Source organism: Marmota marmota, unplaced genomic scaffold (assembly GCF_001458135.2).
Source record: "Marmota marmota marmota unplaced genomic scaffold, marMar, whole genome shotgun sequence".
In the NCBI taxonomy this organism is placed as follows: domain Eukaryota; kingdom Metazoa; phylum Chordata; class Mammalia; order Rodentia; family Sciuridae; genus Marmota; species Marmota marmota.
The window spans coordinates 20,819,344-20,843,693 of NW_025999900.1; the positions used below are offsets into that span (position 1 = coordinate 20,819,344).

Genomic DNA, 24,350 nt, shown 5'->3' on the forward strand with positions numbered 1-24,350 from the left:
TTTTATGAAGACAAACAACAATAAGTGTTGGTGAGGATGTGGAGAAAAAGGCACACTCATACATTGTTGGTGGGACTGCAAATTGGTGCAACCAATATGGAAAGCAGTATGGAGATTTCTTGGAAAATTGGGAATGGAACCACCACTTGACCCAGCTATCCTGCTTCTTGGTTTCTACTCAAAGGACTTAAAAACAGCATACTACAGGGACACAGCCACATCAATGTTTATAGCAGCACAATTCACAATAGCTAGTTCTAGCAATTGTGAATTAGCCACATCAATGTTTATAGCAGCACAATTCACAATAGCTAGTTCTAGCAATTGTGAATTGTGCTGCTATAAACATTGAATGGATAAAAAAAATGTGGTATATATATATATACAACGGAATATTACTCAGCAATGAAAGAGAATAAAATCATGGCATTTGCAGGTAAATGGATGGTATTGGAGAAGATAATGCTAAGTGAAGTTAGCCAATCCCCCCAAAAAACAAATGCCAAATGTTTTCTCTGATATAAGATGGCTGATTCATAGTGGGGTAGGGAGGGGGAGCATAGGAGGAATAGACAAATTCTAGATAGGGCAGAGGGGTGGGAGGGGAAAGGAGGGGGCAGGGGGTTAGCAATTATAGTAGAATGTGATGGACATCATTATCCAAAGTACATGTATGAAGAAATGAATTGGTGTGAACATACTTTATATACAACCAGAGATATGAAAAACTGTGCTATATATGTGTAATAAGAATTGTAATGCATTCTGTTGTCATTTATTTTTTTAAAAAATCAATTAAAAAAAGTAACAGAAAAAAAAATAAAAGAGACCTCGGAGAGTTAGCTTGCCCCTTCCATCATGTGAAGACATAGCTAGAAGGCCCTCACCACACACCTCATTATCTTGTATTTTGATCTTGGATTTCTCAACCTCCAGACTATGAGAAGTAAATTTTTGTAGTTTATGAAGTGTCCTGTTAATGATTTTTGATATAATAGGCTGAGTAGACCCAGATGCATATCTATTTACCCTATTCATTCTTGGATCTTATTTTTTTGGGTGAACACCCTTATTTCAACCTTATGACATTGCCCATTGTTATTTACATGTTGTATTCAGTCAAGAATCATTCTTAAATTGGTACTCTGAATCCACTTTATTTGCAGGCTTAAACTGAATTTTGGCTTTTGATTTCATTCCTTTTTAGGCTTGTATTAAAATTTGTTAAGCAAATGTATCCTTTCCCATTTTCTAAAACACTCTTAACATATACATTATATTTGGTTCTATCCCCTCACTCTATTACTGGGATTAAATTCATGTCTTCACACTTGCTAGGCAAGCATTCTACTACTGAGTTATATTCCCAACTCTGTTTTTTTTTTAAAAGATCTGTTTTTTTTTTTTTAAAGAGGGAGAGAGAGAGAGAGAGAGAGAGAGAGAGAGAGTATTTTTTAATATTTATTTTTCAGTTTTCGGCGGACACAACATCTTTGTTTGTATGTGGTGCTGAGGATCGAACCCGGGCCGCACGCATGGCAGGTGAGTGCACTACCGCTTGAGCCACATCCCTAGCCCATCCAGCTCTGTTTGATGTTATTTCTCATGAATATAAGAATTAAAGAACTTCGATTTCTATTTTTCTAGTCCATAAAATGCTGAGAGGTCTGAGCTTTGTAGAATTTTATTGTAATCATATCTGGAACTAATTTCATGAGCAGGCCCTCATGGAAAGATGAGGTGTGCCTGAGACCACCAAATTGAATGTTTTCCCAACCTTTTCTGTCTCATTTTTTTCAGCATTTTTTTTTTGAAAAAAAAAAAGTAGCAAACTTATCAAGAATAATCAGCCAAAGATTGTATTGTGTGTGTGTGTGTGTGTGTGTGTGTGTGTGTGTGTTTGAGGCTATGGGGTAGGTGGAGATAGGTGGCAGAACTAGGAGGAAAAGAGAGATACATAGTGTGTAAATTCTGCCAGATCAGGGATTTAGGCTTATTTTGCTTACATCATATTATCAGCATCTCAACTGGTGCGCTGCACATAGATGTTCAGTAAATATTTGTTGCATCAAGTAAAGAAGGAACTTTTCACTTTTTTTTTTTTTTCCAGATGTGTGGTTTCTGGTTTTCAGAATCAATCAGGTCCTAGAGGAGAGGATGCTCTAAAGGACGTCTTCATTTCTGTCGCCGAGGTGTCTGGAGTGCCTAGTACAGTTATCCACCCTTCCTGCGACCTGCAGGGAGTGGGCATGCCGCGGCTCCCCGAGAGGGAAAGGGCGCTCTACTTGCCCGCCCTATTCCCTTGCTCCCTTGCCAGGGTTGTTCTGGTCGACCCGTCCCTAAGGCTCCGTTCCGGTCCCCTCTCCCATTCATCCCTTCTCGTCGGGTTCCCAGCCGCACCTTTTTAACCTTTAGCTCCCAGGTCCGTGTCGCCGGGACCCTTCTGCTCGGTACTGGCTCACTGACGCCTTTTAGCCCCGCCCCTCCGCCCCGCCCCTTCCCTGACTACTCCACCGCCCCCTTGACGTGGCAGAGGCGGCACCAGCCATGTTGGCGGGGCCGAGGTCCTCCAGGAGGTCGGGGGCGGGGCGGCGCCGGCCCTGATTGTAGTGCCACGGCTGGTCCTGCCGGGTGGAGGGGACTGACTTTGCCAGGACAAGGCTGCGACAAGCGCGGATCTCGTAGGAGGGGTAGTGTGGTAAGGACCGACTTCAAGGCCCCCTCCCCTCAGGTCCCCGGGGATCCGCGGGAGCTTAGCGGGAAGCCGGAGCCAGGGGGTGGCGGCAGGCCTGCGGGCGGGGGTCTCGGGATGGTCCCGGCTCTGTTTCCTGGGTGCCCCGCGTCCGGCGAGGCGCGCCGGAGGCTGCGGCCGAGTGCGAGAGGGGAAGCGCTGATCCCTGAACCTGTCATCCTCACCCACCGCCGTCTGCTTCATTCTCCTGGGGCCTGGCGACCCGGCCCGCTCACCCAGCTTCCCTGGATTAGGTGGGAAGCGGGGAGTCGCGTGAAGAGTGGCAGTTCGAGTATCTGGCCCAGCACCCACCCCCACTTCCTGGGCGACCCGCCTTCCCTACCCCAGCGCCACGCTTGCGGGCTCTGGGGCCCTTAGGTTCATTGCTTGCTGATCTGATGTGCCCTAGACTTTGAACCGAGGTGACTTTATCACCTGTAAATCGGCCTTGTTGTTAAGTAGGTTTAGGAGAAAAGTGCCAGGTAAAGCTAATGCCTTGGGCCTTGATTACTAATAGAGTTCAGTTTTCAGACCGGACCGGACCGTCCTATACCGTTGGGCTTCCAAGCTGCCAGTTTTGTCTTTCCGTTCGGGTGGGAAAGGAAAAGTCACTGTTAAGAAGTCTTGGTAAATCTACAAATAATCACTGCTGCGAGATGTTCAGTTCATGTTCTTTCATGAACTTCCTTAACACCTACCCACCCGGTCCCCCAAAGCCATGGGTAATTAGCTAATTTGGTTAAAGAAGTTTTACATTTAAATATAGATGTAAACCCAAATGTTTAAGCCTTCTGTTTTTCTCCAGGAGTATAATTAACATCATTTCAGAAGTTCATCCATTTTTAATCAATTCATTATAATATAGTGTGTGAATGATTTTATTTGGTTTTATGTTTTTATGTAAACATGTTAATATTTATGGGATAGAGTGCTTGACAAATAATGCCATTTTGTGGAAAGCTAGTTTGTAAAAGGACTTTTGTACTCAAATTAGTGATTTAAATTTTTTTTTTTTTTAGTTGTAAATGGGTCTTTTATTTTATTTATGTGTTTATATGTGGTGCTGAGGATGGAACCCAAGGCCTCACACAGGCCAGGCAAGTGCTCTACCACTGAGCCACAACTCCAGTCCCTCAAATTAGTGATTTTTAAGATTGAGCAGTTCCTCCTTTTGAGGGAGGTGTGGTGGATGACTATATAATTTGACCAATTAAGAAAAAACAGGTGGGACTTCAAACTTTGCTGTGAAGTGAGAATCTAAGAAATATAATGGATGTAATTTAGCAAACAAAGAATCTTAGATGCGAGATTAAGAAAAAGAAAATGTGAGAAAGAAGAGGGTTTGTGCTCAGATATCACTCAGATGTTATTTAATATGTTTTAATAAAAAAAGTAATGCTGTAAAGTTATAATCCAGCCTCTTACCTGTTACAGAAACTTAAACCTGCTTATAGCCTGTATGTGAATGTCTTCCTGCTAAAACTCTTAGACCTTTCTCAGTGATGTTACATAGTAGTCCTAAGACAGTGGTGCTGAGAACCCCTTTGTACTCTTAAACTTTATTGAGAATCCAAAGAAAAACAACTGACTTAATAAAAGGCAGCTAGGTTTTCATATATACTTCTGCAGTCTGTTGAGATGTTTTGGTTGAGTTGTATGAAGGAAATCTAGCTTCATATAGGTAGTTAGAAGAAGAGATACCTTAATAATGTTTTCAGATAATTATGTGTATTCTTCTTTGAGACTACATGAAAACTCAATAGTTTTAGTTAAGAAATTAAAGGTTAATTCCAGTACAGAATCTAAAACCTTAGAAGTGATTTTTTTTTTTTAATTCTTAAAACCCATTGGTTTAACTTTCACTTTGAATGAGTCATCTACCATGTACAATATTGTAATATCATGAATTGACCATTTAGGAGGACTGACCATTGGAAGTAATATATATCTTCCAAATGTTGAAATGTTTTATTATACAATGCCAAAGAAAGTTACTTTAATATGATTGCTGGTCTTATCAGATTTTTTTTTCATGTCTTAGGAAGCTCTCAAACTTCTGATATGGATATACATTTAAAAAATTTTAGGGCTGGGGATGTGGCTCAAGCGGAAGCACGCTCACCTGGCATGCGTGCGGCCCGGGTTCGATCCTCAGCACCACATACAAAGATGTTGTGTCTGCCGAAAACTAAAAAATAAATATTAAAAATTCAAAAAAAAAAAAAAAATTTTAATATTTGTTTGCAAGCTCAAGTTTTATCATTGGCAACAAATATTGTTGGGCTGAGATTGTAGCTCAGTGGTAGAGTGCTTGCCTTGCACTCATGAGGTCCTGGGTTCAATCCTCAGCACCACATAAAAATAAATAAATAAAAATAAAGATATTGTATCCACCTACAACTAAAAAAAAAAATTAAAAAAACCAAAAAAACAAAAAAACCCAAATATTGTCATGTTGTTTTCCATGAAATAAAGCCTCAAGCTAATTTTGTCTTTTTCTTCTTTTTTTTTTAGTACTAGGGACTGAACAGAGGACTTTGTGAATGCAAGTGCTCTACGAATGAGCTATATCCCCAGCCCTTTTTAAAATTTTTATTTTGATCCAGGATATTGTTATGTTGTCCATGTTGGTCTTGAACATGTGATCTTCCTGCCTCAACCTTCCTAATTGGAGGGATTGCAAATAAGCATACGCCACTGTCCCCAGATCATTTTTACATTTTTAAGAAAATGTCTGGCTGGGCGCAGTGGCACACACCTGTAATCCCAGTGGGTCAGGAGGCTGAGACAGGAGGATCAGAGTTCAAAGCCACCTCAGCAATGGTGAGTCGCTAAGCAACTCAGTGAGACCCTGTCTCTAAATAAAATACAAAATAGGGCTGAAAATGTGGCTCAGTGGATGAGTGCCCCTGAGTTCAATCCCCAGTATCAAAAAAAAAAAAAAAAAAAAAAAGAAAAAGAAAATGTCTGAAGTACTAGTTATGTACTATCCTTGAGAGAACTGAGAGAGTAGTCACTCAAAGCAGTTTTGGGGGGTTGGGGATTTAGCTCAGTGGAAGAGTGCTTACCTAGAATATGTTAAGCCCTGGTTTCAATTCAGAGTACTGGAAAAACAAAAAACATTTTTTCATGTTTTGTGTTTCAGAGAAACGACCATGATTGGTGTCTGAGGTGTTTTAGTTATTTTAATGCTTTTTGGAGATTTGTTTTAAATTATAGGCATAATTAAGTAATAAACAGATAACATCATTTGCTTCCATGTTTTATAAAAATAATGCAAGGATTGTATAGTCCTAGAATGCAAATTAACAAATGTATGTGAATACATTTGTAACATGGAAGATGTTATTAAAACTGGATTTCTCCTGGAGGGGGTTGTTTTTCTCTTATGTGCTTATTGTTAGAAGCATCTTCTAATTCCCATCTCAGTATCCCAGATCTTTGTTTATCATTGTCTTTCAATAGCCACATTTCCGTGAAAACTCAAAACCATCCTCTCAAAACTGTTTCCTGTATTTACCTTCAAGATAGTTTAATCTTATTTTAGGATTACTCTTTACTCTTTATACATGTTTGAAAATCCATCTCTCTTTTGATTAGCATAATATTCTCTAGTTGTCTCCCAACTTTTGGGCATGATAGGAGGAAGTACAGTTTTTCTTTAATTTTTATTATTATTTGTGTGTATGTATGTGGGACTGGGGATTGTACCACTGAGATATATCCCCAGCCGTTTTTTTTTTTTTTTATTGGTACCAGGGATTGAACCCAGGGGCACTTTACCCACTGAACCACATCCCCAGTCCTTTTAAAAATATTTTATTTAGAGACAGGGTCTTACTGAGTTGCTTAGGGCCTTGCTAAGGCTGGCCTTGAACTTGTGATCCTCCTACCTCAGCCTCCCAAGCTATTGGAATTCAAGTGTGTGCTGCAGCACCTGGCCCCATCCCCTGGCCCCATCCCCAGCCTTTTTACTTTAAGACAGAGTCTGATAAGTTTCCCAGTTTGTCCTTGAATTTACAGTCCTCTCACCCTCAGCCTTTCAAGTCACTAGGATTACAGGCATGTGCCACTGTGCTTGGCTTATTTTATTTCTTTTTAAGAGAAAAAGAAAGTTCTTAGCTGCTTGAAACACTTAGGTTGTTAAGCTTCACTTTCTGTAATTTGTATTATCAAAGTTTATTTGAAAAATTTTCTAAAATTAATCTTGTTATATCTAATAGATTTATATTTAAATTATATGTCTCCTTCCCTCTCATTTTAGAATAAATTTCTTGTCCCACCATCTTTCTTGGCAACTTTAACATCCATATTGGTTCTTCTGATACCCTAGGATCATAATTCTTCAGTTGTTTTAACTTGTCTTCATCTCTGCCACTCAGCACTTCAGACTCTTTATCCTTCTGCACTCTTTTTAAGTTTATCAACTTCTTTGCATGAATAACTGTTGTGCAGCTTGATAACATGAAATAGAATAGAACTAATGTGTAGGTAAGAAAACTGGCATAGTAGGTAGGCAATTAGAGAATAATGAAATGGAGATATCTTCTGATGCTGGATCCTCCCTAGTGGCATCCTCTTCCTCCCAGAAATAAACTTAAATTATTATATTGAAAAAATATATCTTAAATTAGAGTGTAAAATGCTTCCATAAGTTAGAATGTTAAAAATTTTCTCAAGTTTCAGCAAGAGGTTATATGATTTGTCAATTGTAGGAAACACCATTTAACAAGTGTTTTGCTTATTGTGCCATGATATCCTGGATTTGCACAATAAAAATTACCTGTCTAATTCAGAAGTATCGAGTTTTAGAAAATCTTTTTTTTAATGTGCTATTAACACATTTGCTTTTATAAAGTTTAGTAGGAAGCTGTCATTTTATGGATAAAAAACGATGGGAGTTTTAGAATTTTATAATTTTGATGTCTTTTTGTTGTGATAATATATAACTTCCAAAACTGATACAGAAACCATAGGATTTAGATTTAGCACCCCTCCAACTTGTTCCTTTTCTATATGCTTTTAAATAAGTAGTAAAGACAGTGTGTTTTTTTTGGCCATAGTTTTTAAAAGGATGAATAAAAAGAGAACAAAATATCTCTTACTGGGCATTAGGGTCTGTAGAGCCTTATTTTGTTATAAGTAGTTGTTGTTGCTTGTTAATTCTTTACTGAGATATATACTTTTATTTGGTCATGATTTGTAATGTGTTAATATTGCTGAATGTGGGAAAAACACACTTATTTTGAATCTTCATAAAAGGATAAAAATTTTTAATATTGTTACAGCAATAACAATCAAGCTTTACAATGACAACCTATTTGGAATTCATCCAACAAAATGAAGAACGAGATGGAGTTCGATTTAGTTGGAATGTTTGGCCATCAAGTCGACTGGAAGCTACAAGAATGGTTGTTCCAGTTGCAGCCCTCTTTACACCACTGAAGGAAAGGCCTGATTTACCACCCATTCAATATGAACCTGTTTTGTGTAGTAGGACTACTTGCCGTGCAGTTTTGAATCCTTTATGGTAATTAAAATATATTAACAGAACTAATGTAGTAGTACAATTCAAACACAGTTTTTTTATGTTCACTTTTGTAAAAATGTCTTTGTTTTGTTCATAGTAATTTTTTCAGACTCCAGTAGTTCAAGAAATCCAAAGAACTGTTAAGTTTTACGATCATTCTAGTTGTAGTGAGTAATCATATAAAGATATCAGATATAAAAGTATCACCATAAAAACTGTTAAAGCCTATCAGTGTTTTCTGGATACTGATGCTGGCTGTATATCAAGGCATCTTTTGTCATTGAAAAAGTCATAATTGAATAGTATGGTATTTTAAAAAAATGTTACGATACATAGCTTTTTTAGGGGTGGAAGGTGGGTACCTAGGATTAAACTCAGGGGAACTTGGTCACTGAGCCACATCCCTAGCCCATTTTTGTATTTTGTTTAGAGACAGGGGTCTCACTGAGTTGCTTACCACCTCACCTCACTTTTTGCTGAGGCTGGCTCTGAACTTTCGATCTTCCTGCCTTAGCCTCCCAAGCTGCTGGGGTTACAGGCATGTGCCACCATGCCCTGCTTATTATGTTTTTTAATTAATTTATTTTTTTAAGAATCTTCCCATCTCATATGAGTCCAAATCACATTTTTTTGTGTGTGTGTGTACTGGGGATTGACTCCAGGGTGTTTTTACCTCTGAGTTATATCCCCAGACCTTTTTTTATTTTTAATTTTGGGACAGGGTCTCACTGAGTTGCTTAGTGCCTTGCTTTTGCTGAGGCTGGCTTTGAACTTGCAATCCTGCTACCTCAGCCTTCCAAGCTTCTGGGATTACAGGCATGCACCACCATGCCCACATAGCTTTATTTTTAAAAATTTTTTTAGTTGTAGAAGAACACAATACTTTTATTTTGTTTATTTATTTTTATGTGGTGCTGAGGATCGAACCCAGTGCCTCACACATTCTAGGAAAGTGCTCTACCACTGAGCTACAACCTCAGCCCCCAAAATACATAGCTTTTAAAGATCATTTTGACTATTGATTTGAATGCATTCATGTTATAGAGATAAATTAATTTTATTGAAATTAGGATCTTTATAAAATTAAACTGAAATATGAACTGATATATCTTTTCTTAAAACAGTCAAGTGGATTATCGAGCAAAACTCTGGGCTTGCAACTTTTGTTATCAAAGGAATCAGGTAAGAAAATCCCCGTTATAGATGTTAATGCTATAATACTAGTCACATAGAAAAATGAATATTTAAGAAAGATAAAATATGGGCTGGAGTTGTGGCTCAGTGGTAGAACACTTGCCTAGCATGTGTGAGGCACTGGGTTCAATCCTCAGCACCGCATATAAATAAATGAATAAAATAAAGGTCCATCAGCATCTAAAAAAATCTTTTTTTAAAAAAAAGAAGATAAAATAGTTATCTTTCATGTAATGAAATGTCTTTTTTACTAATTAAATGATTAAAAAGTAATTATTTTTTGAGTTTAAAATTTTATTGATTTTTCTTGCAAATAATTTGTTAAAAATTTTTATGTATTTCTTTCTATAGTTTCCACCTACTTATGCTGGGATATCTGAACTGAATCAGCCTGCTGAACTTTTACCTCAGTTTTCTAGCATTGAATATGTAGTTCTGGTAAGAACATAAGAACAGATATTTAAGAAAATTTTAAATATCCAGTGTTTTATATTAGGATAATTGTTAATTTGAGATAACTTAAAAGGGATCATCACACATTAAGTTGATGGGGCATTTCAAGGTAAGAGCTGTCAGAGTCAATTTGAGCAAGGTAATTTCTTTATTGTAGTTATTTGTTGGGTGGTCAGATACTGGGTAGGGTGGGGTGATTTGCTATGCTGAGTAAAACAATAAAAAATAAAGTATCAATCTTGTTTTGTAATTGGAACATCAGTTTACAAATAGTTGGCCAATATAACTCTGAAGTCTGCTAATTTATCCCCATGTCTAATTAATAAAAATATTTTTGCTTTGGAAAATCATTTTTCTTTCCTTTCTGGACAATTTTACATAGTTATTTATAAGTTTAAGTGTGGAAATGATAATATGAATATTGTAAAGAAAATGGAATTATGGTTCATTTGAGCCAGTCAGTAATTTGTTTAGCTTGGCTCATTTCTGGGTCTCTGAAAATCCACTTCAAGTCTGGATAGTTGTTTTATAAAAATCACTTCACTTTGTTTTTAAACTCTATATTTGTTATTTTATTATTTTAAAAGTAATAAATACTTATTATAAGCGAAATAAGCCAGACTTAGAAAGTCAAGGTTGAGTTGGGTGTGATGGACATAGTGTAATTTGGTAGATTTCATTCCCAGTACTTCTCCATTTCCTCCCCTCCTTCTCCTCAATCCCTTTTCTCTACTCTATTGGTCTCCCTTCTGTTTTTTTGAGATTCCTTTCTTAGCTCTTTTTTTCCCCCTTTAACTTCCACCTATGAGAGAAAACATTCAATCTTGACTTTCTTTTTTATTGTCATTTTTGGTACTAGGAATTGAACCCAGGGATGGGTTCGACTGAGCTATATCACAGCCCTTTTTATTTGTTGTTTTGAGACAGGGTCTCACTAAGTTGTTTAGGGCCTCCATAAATTGCTAAATATGTCCTTGAACTTTTGATCAGAAGGATCTTAGTCTCCCAAGTTGCTGAGATTATGGGTATGTGCCACCATGCCCAGCTGAATCCCACTTTTGTGATTAATTATAATGTACTGATTAAAATAATAATAGTAATAATGATAGAAGGAAGATCAGTAAAGTAGAGCAAGTGGATTGGGGAAGAGAGGAGGGGAGGGTAAGGAAAAGTACTAGGAAATGAAGTTGATCAAATTATGTGCATGTATGAATATGACATAATGAATCCATTATTATGTATAGTTATAATGCATCAATTAAAAAGTAGTATAGAAAGCAAAAAACAAGAGAAATGAACCCTCCTGTAATGAAATAAAATGGAAATTGAAAGTGCCCTCCAAGTAACTATGTAGAATGTTTTTAAACTTAATTTTTCCCTTGATGCTGTGTCTTGGATGGCTCTTCATGACACATATATAACCTGTTTCATTTCTGTAATGGCTATAATAGAACTCTATCGTATGCATGTATTAGGATTCCATTGTATGCATTATTTAATTAGTCCCTGATCGAATGTCTTAAAATTTGTGCTGAAGTGTTAATGCCTTTAAAAAACCTTATTTTTCTTACTACTGCAAAAATTTTTTTAAAAGCGTGGTCCACAGATGCCTTTGATATTCCTCTATGTGGTTGATACTTGCATGGAAGATGAAGATTTACAAGCCTTGAAAGAATCCATGCAGATGTCATTAAGTCTCTTACCACCTACAGCTTTGGTTGGACTTATTACTTTTGGGAGGATGGTGCAGGTTCATGAACTTGGATGTGAAGGCATTTCAAAAAGTTATGTCTTTAGGGGAACAAAAGATCTATCTGCCAAACAACTGCAGGTAGGTAAGAATGGTAGTTTTCAACTTGTGAATGTTATTTCATGTAAGTAATATATATGCCTTTTGGATATGTTTCTAAAAAAATAAAGAAAAATTATGAATGATTAATATAAATGTGTTACAACAAAAGTTTTAAATTTAGTGTTGTCATCACTTTTCTTTCATGTTCCTTAAATTGCTGTTAGGCAGATTAAAGATCTTTTACTTTTAACTGCATTCTTTTTTTTTTTTTTTTTTTTAATCCCATGTGTGTTAGGGATCAAACTGAGACACTTGCACATGCTAAGCAAATATTGTGCCTTTGAAACACATCCCCAGCCCCTAAATGTATCTTTAAAATTTAAAGTGAAACCAAAGATATTTTACTAGAGATTTGAAGGGCTTATAGAAGAGATATGCTGAAGGCTAGGAGAGAGCAATCACACAATATTAGCTTTTTTTCCCCTCTTCCTCCTCCTCCACCTTTTTTTTTTTAAGCAATACTAGCTTTTGCTTCTAGACATTTCACTTAGAGATTTTGATAGCCCATAAAAAAGTAAGTGAATGTTTATTTGTATTGGGAGATGACTGGGTTGTTCATGTATGTATTTTGAAAAAAATTTCTAAGTGATTCTAGTACAATTCCATTTGAAAACATTTCCTCTAGAAGATAATAGATAAACCTGGCATAAAGCCAACACACATGAAGTCAAACTTTGGAGGCATCCAGGTTAACCCAAATGAAAAAGAAAGGAAGAAAAGATTTTTGAGGATGACTCTTAATCTGAAGCTTGGCAGATTGGTATAGTGGTACTAAAGTTAATTTAAAACATTCTAGAGGATCTTGCAGGTTTGGATGGGGAGGATAATGAGTAATAAATAAATAGGATTTGAGGAAGTAAAGAAAAGTCTGTTTTTGGGAGGAGGGGTGGAATACCCTGTGGCACTCTGTTGCTGTACCACATCCCAGCCCTTTTTTTTTTTCTTTTTAATTTTGAGGCTGGGTTTTATTAAGTTGCTAAGACTGGTCTTGAACTTGTTATCCTCCTGCCTCAAGCTTTCTGCATTTCAGGGATTCCTGGCATGTGCCACCAATAGGCTAAGTTTATTGTTTTAAGAGGTTTGTTGTTGAAAATAAGGAAGGAGACAATCTGGGAATTTGAGCAAGAACCAAGTTTAAGATGATTACTTTAGGAGGAGAGACACTGTATACACAGAAGGGAAAGACATTGAAGAGAGTGAATGCAAGCAAGAATTAGATGAGCAGAGTGAGGTTTCAGAAGACATGGCAGGAATTCTTTAGGAAGCAGAATGTCTTGGAAGGGGGGGAATCATCTGTTTCCATGAGACAGGAGATAAAGTGGTCAAGTTTTAACCTCTCTGTGCTTTTCATCTGTAGAATGGAGATACAGGGTGAGTTCCTTTATCCAGAATTCTTGGTGTCAATGAAGTAGTAAAAATGTATAACAGGCAATCAGAAATTCTGAAAACCTGATGACTGAATTAATTCCTTTCTCTTTTTGGAGTTAAATTTCCAAGAATGCAGGGACTATTCATTTTTTCACCATTTTATTCCTGGTACATAGTAGGCATTTAATATATAGTTACTGAAAGGGATGAATATGTTATTTATTTTGACTATTAAATTAGAAATAATGTATTTGAGTTAATATCCTTTCTCTTTGCTCCCATAAAATCTTGTCCTTTGCTTCCTCATGATGATTATTTCACTGGACTGTTAATGTTTTTCTGAAACTTTCTTGAATTGGACTCTTGCCCACAAGCAAGAAAGAGAACTTGCTTGTGCCCTTTATTTTTTTGAACCTACTTTCTAGCATAGCACCTTGCACATTATAAATAGTTGACAAGTTTTTGTAGAATTAAGTGCATGTTACTCAAATAATCTTTTTACAGGAGATGCTGGGACTCTCTAAAGTACCAGTCACCCAAGCAACACGTGGTCCTCAGGTACAGCAGCCACCTCCTTCCAATAGGTAATAATCAAATATGACAATCAGAATTTTGCAACTTATGCAGCTATTTTGAGCATCTTATACCCTTGAGCCTTTTTTTTTTTTTTCATTGTGGTACTAATGGTTGAATCTAAGGCCTCATGCTTTCATGCTAGACAAGCACTCTACCTACCACTGAGCTATACTTCCGGCCCAGCTCATATCCTTAACTTGAACATAGGCATTCAACGATACTATATTGTTAAATATTTTTAGGAATTTAATGGGTTTAATTAGACTACTTATATTTTTATTTTATTTTATTTTGATATAGAGTTTTATTAAGTTGCTTACGGTGTTTCTAAGTTGCTAAGGCTGGCCTCAAATTCGTGATCCTCCTTCATCCCGAGTTACTGGGATCACAGGTGTGCACCACCATGCCTGACATGATTATACTTTTTAAAGAATTGAGGCAGAATCATATCACTGAAATTTTTTTTATCACTACAATGTAAAGAGTTTAGTTTTGATATAGTGTTGATTTTCTATTTTTAAGTTCATATAAATATAATTTTTGTGGTTTGAGGGCAATCCAACAAAAATAGGACCTCAAAAACTTTTTATTTTGTTTTTTTCAACTTTAGAGGTAGCTTTTTCTCTTGAACTTTATAATTTTTATAATTGGATGTGATATTACTTTTTTTTTTTTTTAGGGGGGGATGGGGGATACCAGGGATTGAACTCAGGGGTGCTTGACCATTGAGCCACATCCCCAGCCATATTTTGCATTTTATTTAGAGACAGGGTCTCATTGAGTTGCTTAGCTGGCTTTGAACTAGGGATCCTTCTGTCTCAGCCTCCCAAGCAGCTGGGATTACAGGTGTGCGCCACTGCTCTCAGCCCTGGAAGTGATAAAGTGATATTACTAAAATTGAGTTGATGTTGCTTCTCATAATTATTTCAATAACTTAAAACTTACTAGATGAAAAATGAAAAATGAAATCTTGATGAAGTAGAGTGTTTTGTTTATAGCAGTTATATTATACTGGACCTTTAACATAAGTAGCATCTGGGATCTTGTTTGAAATGTAAATTTTTGGCTCACCTCTGTTTCCTACTGAAATGAACTTTAGAACTGGGGCCCAGCAATCTGTTGTAAAAAAAAAAATTTCTGATGCCTGGGAAAATTTTAAAACTGTTGGTTTACTGTATCTTCAAAGTAATGGTTTCTCTATTTTTAGGAAAGTTTCTTAAACTCTCAATAACACAAATGACTTAAAATTTTTTTTTTTTTGGCAGATTTTTACAGCCAGTTCAGAAAATAGACATGAATCTCACAGATCTCCTGGGAGAACTTCAGCGAGACCCTTGGCCTGTGCCACAGGGAAAGAGACCTTTGCGTTCCTCGGGAGTGGCACTTTCCATAGCTGTAGGACTACTTGAGGTAGTGATGATGAATTTTTTTTTTTTTTTTTTTTGGAATGTAAATGTGTGTGTGTCTGTGAGAGTATGGAATTACAAGGGTATAGGGTAAAAAGCAAAAACAAACCAAAGTGCTTTTCCTTATTCTGTCACTCAATAATCAACAAATAATACTTCTGTTACCTTAGGAGCGTGTGTGTGTTTTAACCTACGTATCAATCAAGCAGTCCTGCAGTGGACACCAGCTAGATGTTCTTTAATTCAATTTAATTCTTTTTTTTTAATATTTATTTTTTAGTTGTAGTTGCACACAATACCTTTATTTTATTTATTTATATCTATGTGGTGCTGAGGATTGAACCCAGGGCCTCGCATGTGCAAGGCGAGTGCTCTACCACTGAGCCACAACCCTAGCCCATAATTCAATTTAATTCTGACATTGTCTACCTAAAGGTAGCATCACATCTTATGGATTAAGGGCTCGATTTCACAAGACTGCTCCCCCATTTCAGATACCCATTGCAAGTAGTAAGTTGTCACTTGTAATTCTGACTGACCAGCTGTAAATTGGGGGTTTTCACAACTCCATTTTCAGGTTTGATTAATTTGCTAGAGGGGCTCCCAGAACTTGGGGAAAACACTTTACTTAGGTTTACCTATTTTATTACATTTTGAGACAGGGTTTTGCTAAGTTGCTTAGGGCTTGGCTAAGTTGAATTTGTGATCCTCCTATGTCAACTTTCTGAGCCACTGGGATTATAGGCATGTGTCACCATGCCCGGCTTATCTCTTTACTTCTTTATTTCATTTTCATTCTCTTGGTTATCTTCTAGTTCTTCTTTAATGTTCCTTATTAAGTTTTTATTTGAATCTGGCTGTTCTAGGTCTGTTGTTGGCTTCCTTCTTTTTTCTTCCCGTTTGTACCCATTTCTCCAAATTACGTTTGCTCTTTGTGAATACTGCAGTGAAAGGATGTAATGATCAGTGGAATTTACTGCCTTTTTTTTTTTTTTAATTTATAGGAAATTTGAAGTTTGAATGTTATTTGTGCTTTAGTTTTATAAAAATGTTTATGTGTATTTCATTTGTTCTTGTTCTTCCTTTTTTCATTTTTACATGACTGTTTTTATTTTAGATTACCAAAATGAAAATTACTTTTGTTTATTAAACTAGTTTGAGAAAGTTATGGAAGTAACAAACATGATTTCATTCAAATAATATCTAAGAATGCATAAAAATGAAAACCAAAAAGTAGTTTTAGCTACATCCTCAGCCCTTTATTTTTGTTTTCTGTGGGGCTGGGGCTGTAATTCTATGGTAGAGCACTTGCCTACCATGTACGAGGCCCTGGGTTTGATCTCCTGCACTGGGCTGGACAGAAAAGAGATGTCTTCTGTGTTTCTTTCTGCTTCTCTGGGACTAGTTAAGCAGGTGAAATGTCTTTGTTAATAGGCATTAGGGTTATAGGTTATTTTAAAATTAGTAATGCACTACTATTTAGAAGAGAATTTCAAAAGAAATTCAAACATCTGGTTTTTAATTTCATTTTAAACATTAAATTATTTTATTTCTTAGAAAATACATTCTTCCCACTTTTCTTTAAATAACATCAGAATTTGTATATCTATATCTTTCTCATTTTCATTTAAACTCTTTTGATGAGTTTCTTTTTTCCAATAGTGTACTTTCCCCAACACTGGTGCTCGTATCATGATGTTCATTGGTGGTCCTGCTACTCAGGGACCTGGAATGGTGGTTGGAGACGAATTGAAGACACCTATAAGATCATGGCATGACATTGAAAAAGACAATGCCAAATATGTTAAAAAGGGAACCAAGGTAATTTTTGTTTTTAAGTCTTATTATCTTACTAGAAGGTACTAAGTTGTTTTGATGATTTCTGTAGAAATCTGGTTTCATGAAGTCTGATATTATAACTGCTATTCAGAACTGAGGAAATAGTCATTTTTTTTTTTGCCTTGAAAGTTGTAACAGTTTTTCTGGTTTCAAATATTTAAAATTTAATTGTAGCCAGGCATGGTGGTGTACACCTGTAATCCTAGTAAATCTGGAGGTTGAGACAGGATGATCACAAGTTTTTGGCTACCTTGGGCAAATTAGTGAGACCCTGTCTCAAAATAAAAAAATGATTTTAAAAATTTTTCGACAGGGTCTTGCTCAGTTGTTTGGGCCTTGAAAAGTTTCTGAGGCTGACCTCAAACTTGGACTCCTCCTGCCTCAGACTTCTAAGTCTGGGATTATAGGCATGTGCCACCACAACTGACTGAAATGTTTGTAGTTTGAATGTTTCATATTTTCTTGTGAGTTATTTTCTGTTCATCTGACTTCATTTTGTTTTTTGATTTTGTGCAAATCCCCAGGTCTTTTACTTTATTTTTTTGAGACAGGGTCTGGACTCTTATATTGCCTGTTAATGTCCCTTTTTTTTTCTTTTTAATTCTCTAGAGTTCAGTTTTAGCTTAGTTGTGTTGTATTATCTCATATTTTTTGGATAGTCACTGTTAATTTTTTGGGGGGTGTGCAGGGATGGAACACAGGGGCACTCAACCACTGAGTCATATCCCCAGTCCTATTTTGTATTTTTATTTAGAGACAGAGTCTCACTGAGTTGCTTAGTGCCTCACTTTTGCTGAAGCTGGCTTTGAATTCCTTATCCTCCTGCCTTGGCTTCTTGAGCTGCTGGGATTACAGGCGTGTGTGCCACCACGCCCACCAAATTTTTTTTTTTTTTAAATTTCTAGTTGTAGATGGACACACTACCTTTATTTATTTATTTATTTTTTATATGGTGCTAGGATTGAACCCAGTGCCTCACATGTGCTAGGCAAATGCTCTACCACTGAGCCACAACCCCAGCCCTTGGCCAAATTTATAAAAGTAACTAATGACATTATGTTTGTCATTGTTAATAGATTTTTTTTTCCTGACAACTAATTTCCTTTTTTTTTTTTTTTTAATGTTTCTGTACTGGGGATTGAACCCAGGGGCACTTTACCACTGAGCTACATCCCCAGGCCTTTTTACTTTATTTTTTGAAACAGGGTCTTGTGAAGTTGTCCAGGCTGCTGTCAAACCTATGATCTTCCTGCCTTGGCCTCTTGAGTAGCCGGGATTACAACTGTATGACAACTGTACCCAGCCTAATTTCCCTTTTGAGCTTCCAAGTTTTCTTGGTTAGAGCTACAAAATATGTTTTCTTTATCTTTTTGCTTTTGGAATTGTCTGTTTTCATTACTTGCGTGTGAACTTAACCAGGAAAAAGAATTAAAGAATCTGTCTTATTCTACTCTTACTTTTTCTTTTTTTTTTTGTGGTGTCAGAGATTGAACCCAGTTCCTTATGTATGCAAGGCAAACACATCTACCAACTGAGCTATGTCCCCAGCCCTTGTTCTAGTCTTTTGACAGATGAATAGCAAGATGTTTGGTATACCTTTCTTTAAATTTTGCTTCATTTAGGGATTTATTTAGAACTAGTGGCTTTTATTTTTTTATTTTTTTTTTTATTTTTTGAGAGAATTTTAATATTTATTTTTTAGTTTTCGGCAGACACAACATCTTTGTTTGTACGTGGTGCTGAGGATCGAACCCGGGCCGCACGCACGCCAGGCAAGCGCGCTACCGCTTGAGCCACATCCCCAGCCCGAACTAGTGGCTTTTAAATAAAATAATGTGAAAATGTCAGACTTCTAGAAGTTATTGTATCATTTTTGTGAGATATTCTAGAAAAGTAAGAATAAATCTTTTAATGAATTTATGAATTCTTTTAATCTTAAATCTTTTATAGCATTTTGAAGCATTGGCTAATCGAGCTGCTACAACTGGTCATGTTATTGACATCTACGCGTGTGCATTAGATCAGACAGGTCTCCTGGAGATGAAATGCTGTCCCAACCTTACTGGGTATGTATTTAAATTTGTATAATTTTTGCAATTCTAAATTCATGATGACAGTTTACAAATACAAACCAAATAATGACTATTTAGGAAAATAAAAGAATCATTGTCTTATCACTTCAGGGCAATATCTTATTAACAGTTTCAATGTTTCTTGTGTAAACACACTTTACATTTTTGTCTAAAATATAATGTTGTTATATACAATAGTTCTGTCTATTAAAAGGGCCTATGAGCAATCATGGTCCAGTAGCAGTGAGGACACCCAGTACCCAGATCTTGGTGTCTACTAAAAGTAATCAAGGGTTCTAGTAGAATTGGCTGATTCTAGGGTTTGGACAGGGAAAACACAAGGTGAGCCTGAAGCTATGAATCTATGTTGGTTCCTCACTGTCACAGAGTGCCACAATAATGTGGATTGTTAACAACAGAGGAAATTGGGTACAAGATATGCAGAACTCTCTTTGAAACTTCTCTGTAAATATAAAACCTTCTAACATAATTTTTTTTTAGTTTTATTGATTTTATTTTTTTAAATACATGACAGCGGAATGCATTACAATTCTTACTACACATATAGAGTACAATTTTTCATCTTTGTATATAGAGTGTGTTCACGCCAATTCATGCCTTTATACATGTACTTTGGTTATTTTTTTTTTTTTGCATTACAATTCTTATTACACAAGTATACCACAATTTTTCACATCTCTGTTTATATATAAAGTATGTTGACACACAATTTGAGTCTTCATACATGTACTTTGGATAATGCAGCCATGAATTGCCTATTCTGTATAATTTATATAAATGGAATAATATAATATGTGGTCTTCACTTAGCATAATGTTTCAAGTTTCATATTTATGATGTAACAGTATTTTTTTGGCAGTACTGGGGATTGAACCAAGGACCTCACACATGCTTGGAAAGTACTCCACTACAGAGCTACATCTTTAATCCTTTTTCTAAATTTTATTTTGGTTTTGAAACAAGGTCTTGCTAAATTGCCTAGACTGTCTTCAAATTTGAGATGCTGCTTCTTCAGCCTCCCTATTAGCATGTACCACCACACCCAGCTTTATTTCTTTGTTATTGTATAATAAAAAGGGAAGAAGGAGGTTCAACTTCATTTAACAATATTCCATTGTATGGATATACCATATTTTATCAATCTATCATGAACATTTCATTGCCATTTTTTGATTATTATGGATCATTGCTAATTTAAACATTGTGTGCAAGTTTTTGGGTAAATACTGTGCTTAAAAGTTTCTCTTAGATACATATGTAGGAGTGAAGTTGATTTTGTTAGCTTTTTGAGTTCTTGACACATTCTGGATCTTAACCCCTTGTCAGAGGAATAGCTGGCAAAGAATTTCTTCTATTCTGCAGGCTTTGTCTTCACACTCTTAATTGTTTACTTTGCTGTGCAGAAGCTTTTTAATTTGGTGCCATTCTACCTATTGATTCTTGGTTTTATTTCTTGAGCTTTAGAGTCTTGTTAAGGAAGTTTTGGTGCCTGCACCTGTATGATGGAGTGCTGACCCTAAGTTTTCTTCTAGCAGTTGCAGGATTTCTAATTCCTAAGCCTTGATCCACTTTAATTTGATATTGTTCAGGGTGAGAGAGAGGGATCTAGTTTCATTCTTCTACATATACATATCCAGTTTTCCCAGTACCATTTCTTAAAAAGACTGTCTTTTCACCAACATGTATTTTTGGCACCTTTGTCAAGTACTAGATGGCTGTAAGTATGTGGGTTTGCCTCTGTGTCTATTCCACTGGTCTTCATGTTTGTGTGAATGCCAATACCTTCCTATAGCTCTGTAGTATGATTTGAGATCTGGTATTGTGATGCCTTTTGTATCACTCTTCTTGCTCAGGATTGCTTAGGATATTCTGGGTCTTTAATTTATCCAAATGAATTTAAGGACTATTGTTTTTCTTTTCCTAGTTCTGTGAAGAATGTCATTGGTATTTTGATGGGGCTGCATTGAATCTGTATATTGCTTTTGGTAGTATGGCCATTTTGAAAGTACTAATTCTGCCTATCCAAGAACATGAGAGATCTTTTCATCTTCTAAAGTGTTCTTCAATTTTTTTTCTTCAGTGTTCTATAATTTTAATTGCAGAGATCTTTTACTTCCTTGGTTAGATTAATTCCCAAGTTTTTTTTTTCTTTTTTTTTGAGTTATTGCGAATGGGATGATTTTCCTGATTTCTTTTTCAATAGAATCTCTGTTGGAGTATAGGAAAGCTATTGATTTATGAATATTGATCTTGCTTTGCTGAATTCATTTATCAGCTCTAGAAGTCTTCTGGTAGAGTTTTTTGGGTCTTGTTAGATATAGGATTTTGTCATCAGCAAACAGATAATATAACTTCTTTTCCTATTTGTGTCCCTTCAAGTTCTTTGAGAGTACTGTTATCTTAAATATTGTTTTACCTGTGAACATAGAATGTCTTTCTGTTTATTAAGGTCTTTTAAAATTTCTTTGAAGTGTTCTATAGGTTTCAGTGAACCAGTTTTTTATTTTTGTTAAATTTATATTCCTAAATATTTTATTTTTAATGCTATTATAAATGGAATCATTTCATTAATTCTGTTCTCATGTTGTTTATTGTTAGTGTTAGGAACACAATCAGTTTTTTCTTGTTAAATAAATTTTTTAGTTGTAGATAGACACAGTACCTTTATTTATGGTGGTTCTGAGGATTGAATCCAGTGCCTCACACCTGCTAGGCAAGCACTCTACCACTGAGCCATAATCCCAGCCCATAATCAGTTTTTTTTAAAAAAAATGTTTTAGTTGTCAGTGAACCTTTATTTTAATTTATTTATATGTGGTGCTGAGAATTGAACCAGTCCCCCACAATCAAGTTTTTATATTGATTTTGTATATGACAGCGTTGCTGAACACTTATATTAGTTTTAATTTTTTTTTTGTGGATTTCTTAGGAATTCCTATATATAAGACCATGTCACTTCTTCCTTTCTATCTAGATGCCTATCTAATCACTCTGGATAGAATGTACAATACAATGTTGAATAAAAAAAGTGATAGTGGACATCTTGTGTTGTTTTTAATCGTAGAGGGAAATCATTTAATTTTTCATACTATGATGAAAATAGATTTTCATACTAGATGAAAATCATAGTATGAAAGAATTAAATTTCCCCTGCCCCTCCCCCTCCTCCTCTACTACTACCATCATCAAATCCAAGGCCTGTGCATAGTAGGCAAGCACTTTACTACTGAGCTATTACCTCATCCCCTGATTTTTGTTTGTTAAGTCTACCTTACATTCCTGGGTTGAACCTCATATGGTCATGGTCACATAACCCTTTTTATAGTCAGATTCAATTTTTGGTATTTTCTTGAGGATTCTTGCATCTATTTTCATAGGGCATATTAAGGTATAGATTTCTTATGATGTCTTTTGGGTTAGCTTCATAGGATAAATTGGGACATGTTTCCTCTTCTTCCATTAGAAGTTATTACTTTTGAGATAATTTCATTAAGTTTTAAGAAACTCAGGTATGTCAATTTATTTCTCAGGTTTATTTAGTTATTAGTTCATCTAATAAATATTAATGAGCACCAACTTTGTAGCAAACAGTTTTATTTGTTTTCATTGCAGTGCTAGGGATTGAACCTGGGCCTTTGTGTATGCTAAGCAAGTGCTCCACTGACCTCTACCCTGGCAAACTGTTCAAGGGACTAGAATACAGCAATGAACGAAACATAAAATATCTGTTGTCATGGAACTTATCTTCTGTGTGGGGCTCTTAAGTATAATTTTCCAACTTATACTCTGTACTCTATGTGCTGCCAAAGTGAGAAATTTAAACAATGCCTAAGGGTATAAAGTGAAAATGTTCCATAAATACTTCCCTCTATTTTTAAGAATAAGAATGCCCTGGGCATGGTGGTACATGTCTGTAATCCTAGCAGTTTGGGAGACTGAGGCAGGAGGATCACAAGTTCAAGACCAGCCTGAGCAATTTAGCTAGACCCTGTCTTAAACAAAGAAAGGGCTGGGCATATAACTCAGTGGTTGAGCGCTGCTGGGTTCTATTCCCAGTACTGCCAAACAAATAAACAAACAAACAAAAGAATGAAAATGTATGCTATAAAATGTCAGATATCTTTACCAATATGCAGAACTGAGAGGCAGGGGTAGGAGAAACACATTTGTTACTGTATAGCATTTGTGTGTGTGTGTGTGTGTGTGTGTGTGTGTGTTGCTGGGGATTGAACCCAGGGCTTTGGGCATGCGAGACATGCACCAAGCACTCTACCAACTGAGCTACATCCCCAGCCCCACTTAATAGCATGTTGTGCCTTTTGAATTTTTAATGTGTGAATGTGTTTCTATTTAAGGCAAAATTTTAAAAAAATTGCTGAGGACAGATTGCAAGTGTGGGGGGCATGCAGATACACTCAGAATTAAGATTATTTGTAGAGTGAGGATATTTTCATTTATATTTCAGTCTTAAACACTAATGGTAATAATACAGCACATTTTGGGAGATATCTTTAAAATTTATTGGTAGTCTTGAGAGTTAATTCATTTTCTGGTAACACATGAACCCATTTTAATGTGTCTCATACATTGTTTCATTTTTCCCATGCAGTGGATACATGGTAATGGGTGATTCTTTCAACACATCTTTATTCAAACAAACTTTTCAAAGAGTCTTTACCAAAGATATGCATGGACAATTTAAAATGGGCTTTGGTGGTACATTAGAAATAAAGGTAAGAACCAAAACTTCCCACATATGATATGTTTATCAAGAGAGAAATTGTAGGCTTGATCATAATTTTAAAATATCATTAATAAAATTCAATGTATGCTTTGAAAATAGTGAAATAGTTGTTATTTTATATTGAAATCTTTTTGTTTTCATTTGTTTTTGTGGTGCTGGGGTTAGAACCCAGGGCCTTATACATGCTAATCAAATGCTCTGCCCTTAACTACATCCCCAGCTCTTCTATTGAAATCTCGAATTAGAGATTTTGTTCACTTGAAGAGATTGAGCGTTTTTAAACAATTATTATAAGTAGAATTATGTGAGTAAATTTCTTTTACCTTTCTATTGTTTCTTTATATTGGTTTTAATTTTTAAAGTATGCTTTATCTTTTTAGTGCTAAATTTATTAATTTTAGTGCCAGTATTTTTAATGGAGAAATTATCTAACTTAAGATAAACTATTTTGTGTCATTTAAGATTTGACATAGAATAATTTTGTGGTTAGTTGTTATAAAATTCTATTATTCATTTCAAATTTGCATTTAAAAAACTTAAAGGGTTTGTTAGTTACATGTATAT

General features: G+C 35.8%; 1 protein-coding gene across 1 annotated transcript in view; it reads left to right on the forward strand.

Moving 5' to 3' along the window:
* Positions 1-2,514: 2,514 nt before the first annotated feature.
* Sec23a (SEC23 homolog A, COPII coat complex component) overlaps positions 2,515-24,350 on the forward strand; it is a 49,426-nt gene continuing 27,590 nt past the window's right edge. Inside the window, exons 1-10 of the mRNA XM_015491385.2 lie at positions 2,515-2,698; positions 8,020-8,261; positions 9,386-9,443; positions 9,807-9,893; positions 11,503-11,739; positions 13,633-13,712; positions 14,970-15,114; positions 16,773-16,931; positions 18,900-19,015; positions 23,652-23,775. Coding sequence (XP_015346871.1) covers positions 8,041-8,261; positions 9,386-9,443; positions 9,807-9,893; positions 11,503-11,739; positions 13,633-13,712; positions 14,970-15,114; positions 16,773-16,931; positions 18,900-19,015; positions 23,652-23,775 — 1,227 coding nt within the window. The 5' untranslated portion in view covers positions 2,515-2,698; positions 8,020-8,040. The remainder of the gene's footprint in view (positions 2,699-8,019; positions 8,262-9,385; positions 9,444-9,806; positions 9,894-11,502; positions 11,740-13,632; positions 13,713-14,969; positions 15,115-16,772; positions 16,932-18,899; positions 19,016-23,651; positions 23,776-24,350) is intronic.